Source organism: Limulus polyphemus, unplaced genomic scaffold, assembly GCF_000517525.1.
Source record: "Limulus polyphemus unplaced genomic scaffold, Limulus_polyphemus-2.1.2 Scaffold6420, whole genome shotgun sequence".
NCBI lineage: Eukaryota > Metazoa > Arthropoda > Merostomata > Xiphosura > Limulidae > Limulus > Limulus polyphemus.
This window is the reverse complement of record NW_013672030.1, coordinates 31,627-38,997: the sequence shown is the minus strand read 5'-3', so window position 1 is coordinate 38,997 and position 7,371 is coordinate 31,627. Positions and strand designations below refer to the sequence as shown.

The window sequence follows — 7,371 nt, the reverse complement described above, 5'->3', positions numbered from 1 at the left end:
ATAAGTTGTAATTCGATGACGAGGAACCCACTCTGAGACTAATAATGGCTGGAGATGGCTTGAATGGGGAATGAAGAAAAACTTTAATATAAGTTTAACACAACAGCAAATGTACAATGTTTCGATAAGGTTTTGACCTCATCAGGTACCTTTTAATGATGATGACAAAACCTTCTCGAAACGTACATTTGCTGTTCTGTTAAACTTATATTAAAGTTTTTCTTCATTACCCATTTAAGCCGTCTCCAGCCATATAAGTTGTAAGTTATTAATTTTATAATTCAATATTCTAAAAAAATCCTGACTTGCCCATAGTGTGACATGTAACACATTTTCTTCAGGTATCTCCTCTATTTTATCCACCACCCCTCCACCACGTAAATTACTCACTATAAAATTGTCATTGCTCAGACAAACCATAATTTTTATAGCCTTCCATTTTGTTTGGTTACAGAGCCATCAAATAGAAAATAAGCCCCTTCCTGCTACACCCACCTGTCACATCCTCTTTTCTTAATAGTTCTCTCACGTTTAATTCTATATTATCTATAATAATAGAAGGCCAAGGTTTTCATCTATCAAATGACATATTATATAACGTCATGGTCTGAACAGTTAAATGTCAATTTCACTCGGAGTACCAACATCGTTCCCATGGGAAAGATAATGACTAGCTTTGATGAATTTGTAATGGTTCTTGTAGCAGAGTTAGAAAGCCAGAAAAATTGTGATAATTGTGAAATTGTCTACTTTTTGCATGTTGTTATTCTATGTTCTTTGATGCATTATTTAATTACATAAAAATATTTAGTGCATTACTACATTAGTATTAAAAAAGTAGGGTTAAGTGTCATAAACAATCGACAGCAAGAAAAAAGAAGATTCAGCTAAAAACTTTATTTCTTGTTTATCATGTTTAGTCTTTATATATTATTATTAAAAGTAACTAAAATGTAAAAATAGGGATCTCTAGGTTAGTTAAAGTTAGATTAGGTAAAATAAATAATAATAATATAATAAAAATGTTTGATGAGGCACGCATGCAAGCAGCTCGTGGATAATGTAATTCAATAGCGTAGTGTATTGTCCATGTTCCCAAGTGATTTACAATTTATAATGTCATGAATAATAGTTAAACACGGTTCAAAGGGCAATAAAACAATAAAATTTAATGATAAATATATGTATACTGTTATGAGTTTAAAGCTACTTAAGATAAACAAATGTTGTTTCATGTTACAATTTGAATTGATTCTAGAAAGAAAAAAAAGTGTAATTTAGATTTATTTCAATTATTATTTTTATTGGTTGTTACGAGGTTGGTCAAATTGACCAATGTTGTATAGAGTTAAGGTAGAGAAAATAACAAATAAAATTTAATGTTTTACTGAAAACAAACATTTCAAATGGATTTAGGAGGTTTTTAGAGATTATACAAATCAAATCTGAAATTTTTTATATGAAGAAAATATTTCTAATCTTAACATGAAAATCACTTTGCACATGGACTATTCAAAACAAATACTCGATATATTCACAGACAAATCTTTTTTTTTAGTTTATTTAAAATTCTTCACTAAAAATATATTTTTTTTTTACGTGAAAGACTTGTAATGCTTACTGAAAGACTGCTAAATTTTGTGAGGATATACATACTATATTAAAAGTTTGTAGTATCAAGTCTATAAAGAGTATACAAGTACAAGGAGGTTGTGTGGTCAGTCAAGTCGACTGAGTTCGTGTTGAGAGAGTTAGCCACAGATGCATGTTCAGGTTGTGTTGGGGTGTTGCCCAGTTATGCATTTTCCTATTCCCTACAGATAATTGGTATCTTGAGTCTGTTTTAACAAAGGGTTTTTGGTAATAATTCCGAAGCATAGATTTGTGCTAATTTTTGACTTATTCGTCATAGTTATTGATAGGATGCGAATCACTTCTGTGTTTAGAGCAGAAAAATTGCCAAAATTTAGGAGATATTTATGCCTATATTAGTGATTAAATTCAATTAAAAGATGAAGTATTATAGGAGAAAAAGTGGAAGTGAACTCGTGTAACTCCTGAAATTCAGAGAAATCGAGCATGACCGACTGACTGGCCCAAGTGACACTTGGCTTTTATGATTATGATGATTTTTATAATTTTTTATGATAATGTGATTAAACGACATTAAAAAGATTACAATTTAAAACAAGGAATTTAAATATATTGAAAAATTGTAGTTAGATTAAACAATAGGCTAACTAGTGTGATATACTAGTGCCTTGATTATCTGCTGTCTCTGTTAGATGTGACTTTTTGCTTTCCCCGGACCAACGTAGATAATCGAGGCACCACTGTATATTAATTTACTTTCACATCAACGATTGCATGCTGAAGATCACATGATATGAACAACCACTTGATAGTATTGACTGAACTAGCTGCCTTTAGTCCTGTCTGAGTCTAAATATGCACATTGATTGGTTGAATTGAGAGAAAGAAGAAAAACAAAATAGCGCATAATTAGTAATATGTTGTGCAATTGCAGTGCTTCATTCCTGAAAAAACATGAAGTGCTGAATCCACCATTAAAATCCTAGAAACAAAATCCAATTTAGGACTCAAAGAATGTGAAAATAGTTCCAGACTTCCAAGAGTCCAGAACTGTTTTGGATTCAAGTTCTATTTAGCACAACTCTACATACAAATAAAATGGGAGAAAATACTGGGTGCCATGATGATCTGGCACCTGGGATTTGTCGAAACATGCTTTAATGTTACCCACATCCTTTACCATTCCTCCTATCTCATCCTCTATCCTGACTGGTCCTTCCTCCCTAGAACTTATGCTGCCAGTTTAGGTGGTTTGGCATTTCCCACCCGTCCTCCCTCTCTGTTCCTTTTTGGTTTCCTTTTCCAGTTCACTCCTTAAGGACATATATGATACATACTGCCTCCTTTTGGGGTCCACGTTCTCAAACTTTCATTCCCTGAAACCGTTCCATTTCCTGTGCTCTGTCCCCTGTAATGCTTACTGGTTGGGTTCGTTTACTCATTAGGCTGGCATATTTGTATTTATCCATAAAAGGTCACCATTTCCACAATGTTCTTCTCATCAGATTCGTCACATCACTATGTCTTTGGCTGCACCACCTTGATGTCCTTTGGAAGAGACTGTTCATGTCGAAATGTGGACCTTTTCGAAATGTCGAAATGTGCTCATTATCCGCATGACCTGGCTATATCTTCCTATAGTGGATATCGTTGACCTTCCATGGTGATTCTACACACATCAGTTCACTTTTGTTGGGGTAAGTCTTTTGTGTTTTCTTTTCAGCTTCCCTACTTGTAACATCTACTTTACGGATCACACCTTCTGGCAGGTATGCTTTACCTCAAACCCACATTAGTTTAGAGTAACTATATAATGCTCACTGTAGAGATGGGGTGTTTCTGTAAGACCACTGTCCGCTTTCCTAGTGGTGTGTGTGTGTGTACTAGATATCAATCAATTTCAATCAGTGGTGGAATATCACTCATGGACTTCCTGAGTAAAGCAGAAGGGGATTTCTGCCCATCCCTGCCGACTCTATGGTTGCATTGGTCTGCTTTTCAAAATAAGAACTTGTAGACACCCATTGCACAGTCTCCGGTGGGACATTCTTCCAGGTTCCCCACCATTTTACAAATAAAACCCTACTTGAGTTTTTCCTGGATATTTTTTGCTCAGGTGAACCTCACTAGACGAAAATGTTGATGTCATCATGAATAGATCACATGGTTCTGATGCTCTAGCAACTTGTTGTTATTCCATTTTTTTCACTTCCCCAACCTACTAATGTCGAGGATGAGCTACAGATCATTGTCTGTCAGGTTGAGGCTGGGTAGGTACCTAGCTCATTCTGTTATATCTTCCTACAGGTTGCACCTATCAGACATTCACATCTGTGGTTCACTGCAAGCATTTCTGGCTAGGTTTTTAACACAGGTACATTATCAGGCACAATCCTGTGACAAATAAAACATGTGTTCTTCAGAACATACAGCAATACCATCACTTGTCCAGTGCTGTACGAATTATTACTGCATTCATTTGTGCTAATATTTTCAATTCTGCCTATTTTGTGTTGCTTTCCAGTTTCCTGGGTGAAGAGCATACCTGTTCCAGAAGTTCATACATGTTCATCTCGTGACACACCTGTTCTTTCTGGGTGGTTGCTTTCCACTTAGTTTTATATATGTGTGCCTAAACCAGCCCCTCCACATTTGCAGTGTTGTAAGTTAACATTTTTTTACACTAAAAGTGTATTTACGTTTGGTACTTCCCACCCTTCCTCCCGACTGCTGGTATTTTTATGTTAATACCTGCTAACTCTCAAAAGTGAGGACTGAGCAGGAATAGCAGTCACATGATATGTACATGTTCTGAAAAGGTGGGGAACTGATGGGGTATAAAGACTGGTGAGTTGATTGCAAAAATGTTTTAGTAATGCTTAGAGGGCAAACAAGGATCAGAATAGCTTTGTGGGAGGGGGGGGGAGAGAGTTATTGCCTATCGGAAATACAATTTCAGTGTAAGAAAATGTTAACATCTGGAGTACCAACTTCACCAGGAATTGGGGATTATCTGGAATACAAACTTGAACAGGAACTGGAGAATTAATTCATATTTATTTATTTAGAGAAAAATGTCAGTTTTTATGCTTCTCAGCTAAATGGATTAGCAATGCTATCTATATATATTTAATGTACTTCTGATGTTAATACATGACAAGGTTTATATTCCACAGTAAATCTGCCCAAAGACTTAGTTGATCAGAGTTTAATAACGTATATTGATTATGGAAAATAAAATGATGAAACTTTACAGTGCCCGATTGGGTTTTAGTAGTGTTAAAAATTATGACTTTATCCCACATTTCAGCCATGAATAATTTAAATTTTTTCTTTAATCATTGGTCTGGCCACATCTCGGTAAGAAAAAAATTCTACAAGGTGGGTGTGTAAAACATTTATCTTAAGCTAAAGTGAAGTGGGTAAGAAAGAGTCCTCTTGTGGTTTTCAAGTGAATTAAATGGAGAGTACCATTTTTTATTGTTTGATTTGAGAAACATATTTCTTAATTTTTTTTTCTAGCTAAGCACTGTTCATATATAGTGTTTAAAACCTGGTAAAGTTTACGGTGTGTTAAGAATTAAAAGAACTGCCTGGTAATGGATGCAGTAACCTATTGAAAAGTGATTTATAAATACTTAAGTGTTGTACCTTTTTTTACTCTTATTGTAATTCCTTGCAAAGGTGAATTTTTTGTTTGAAATAAATTATTATTATTATTACATACTGAAATAATACAACACGTATATTAGCTATTTATTGAACTTTCATTTGTTAAAATATTTCATCTTTTTCTTTCATTTGCCTTTTGGACTGATGTAAACCTACAGTGCTAATGGTAAGTTTTAGTTTGAATAGGATGCTAAAAATATAACATGTTCTGTTGTAATTCATATCAATTTATTTGAGACAACCTATATATTTGGATGACCATAAAGGTTTTAAAAAACACATTTATTTTGTATTTTAAACAGTAGCAATTAAACCTAAATATTAACCCTTTGAGACAACCTATATATTGTGATGTTCATGAAGAGTTTACAAACCACATTTTATTTTGTATTTTAAACAGTAGCAGTTAAACCTAAGTATTAACCCTATGCATATAGGATGGTCAAAATACACAATACAACCTTTTTTATAGTTACATTAAAAATTTAATGAAACTGTTTTATTTTCAATTTATATTACTAAACTTGGCATCAAAATGTTGTTTATAATTCAAATTTTTGTATTGTCTAAGTTTCAATTTCTTAATTTCAAAAGTAAATATTTAAATACATTTTCGGTCTGCACCTCTCTGAGTTACGTTATAAGGTGGCTCTCTGACTTCTTCATTTATAGATATACTATAGACATTAACGAGCCTGACTGCTTTACTGAGACATCACTATATTTCTTTAACCCTCCTATATTTTCTCTAATATTGCTATTAGGCATGTTTATTACCAATAGAAAGAGCATATCCTGAACTGTATAAAGTAGATGATTATTGTGTTTTATCAGTCAAAGCCAATGTGTATGAGGAAAGCTTGATGTTTGTAGACTAATGATGTTGCTCAAAGCAGTAATGGAATTTTTTAATCTATTTATACATTAGGTAGAAAGCCAGGTAAATTATAGTAGTTTTAGGACATTCTATACTAGTGCTTGATGTAATTTTTATGTTCAAAAATGCATATTTGAAAGCTACATTAATTATTTTTTGGACAACCAACAAAGTGCAAATGGCCACAGGGCTAAAGTAAATGCTAAATTTCTTGTTTTTTATGTATAGTTTTTATTTATTGTTATATATTTTTTTTAACAAAAGTAACTAAAATTTATGTATTCAAACTTATCAGGTTAGATAAGAAAATTTAATGAAAAATATTAAATAAAAATTTATTGTGATCACTCCTTGGTGAATGCACACAATGTACACAGTTTGCTGTTACATGATGTAACCTGATACTTTCTTTACTCAAGTTTTCCCTTTGGGTGATATATTGATTGTCATATTAGTGAAGGTAGTTTGAAGTACAGAAATAAAATAAAAGAATTAAAAGATAGCAGATGTCAAAGGTTAGAAAGCTGAAACTGTTAGGATATATAATTATAATTGTCTTATGCCAAGGTTTTTCTAGACATGGACACACAAATCGATCCGCCAAAGTTCACTCTAGAAAAAGTCTCTTACACAAAAAATATAGCACTTAGTCTGAATTTAGATATTAGCATCATTATAAGGACATTATAAGTTTCCAATAACATGGACACTTTTAAATTTAAAATTTTGAAATTTCCATTCCAAAATACATATATTCCAAATTAGTTATTACAATGCTTACTATTCTGAATTTATTAGATACAATAGAAATTGATTATAATTACAAGATTTTTATGAATAGAGCTTGTAAACTAACTCTAAGTTTTCTTAATCAAGATTTCTTTGGGCATTTTAGACAAAAAAAAATTCATTCAATTCTGTGGGAAATTTAACAGTATTCTTACAAAAATTATGGATTTATAAATTTTAAAATATATCATGACCTCTTAAAACTTTTATATCTACAATTTTATTCCTTGTTGTTTATAGTAATAGTCAACTGCTTTAGTGTATTGACCACTATTGGTTTTATCTGCCATTAGTTTAAGTTATTATTCTATATATTGTTAATATTATTTAAAGCTTGCAGTGGATAGTGGGAACTATTTGGAAGGTAGAATACATGCAACGTTTTGATCACTAGTGTGATCATTTTCAAGCACAGCACAGACCATTTAAATTTGAATATT

At 32.4% G+C, this 7,371-nt stretch overlaps 1 protein-coding gene across 1 annotated transcript in view; it reads left to right on the top strand.

Moving 5' to 3' along the window:
* Positions 1-7,371, top strand: part of LOC106473704 (phosphatidylinositol transfer protein alpha isoform-like) — a 28,241-nt gene that overhangs the window by 6,347 nt on the left and 14,523 nt on the right. Inside the window, exon 2 of the mRNA XM_013934383.2 lies at positions 5,424-5,431. Coding sequence (XP_013789837.1) covers positions 5,424-5,431 — 8 coding nt within the window. The remainder of the gene's footprint in view (positions 1-5,423; positions 5,432-7,371) is intronic.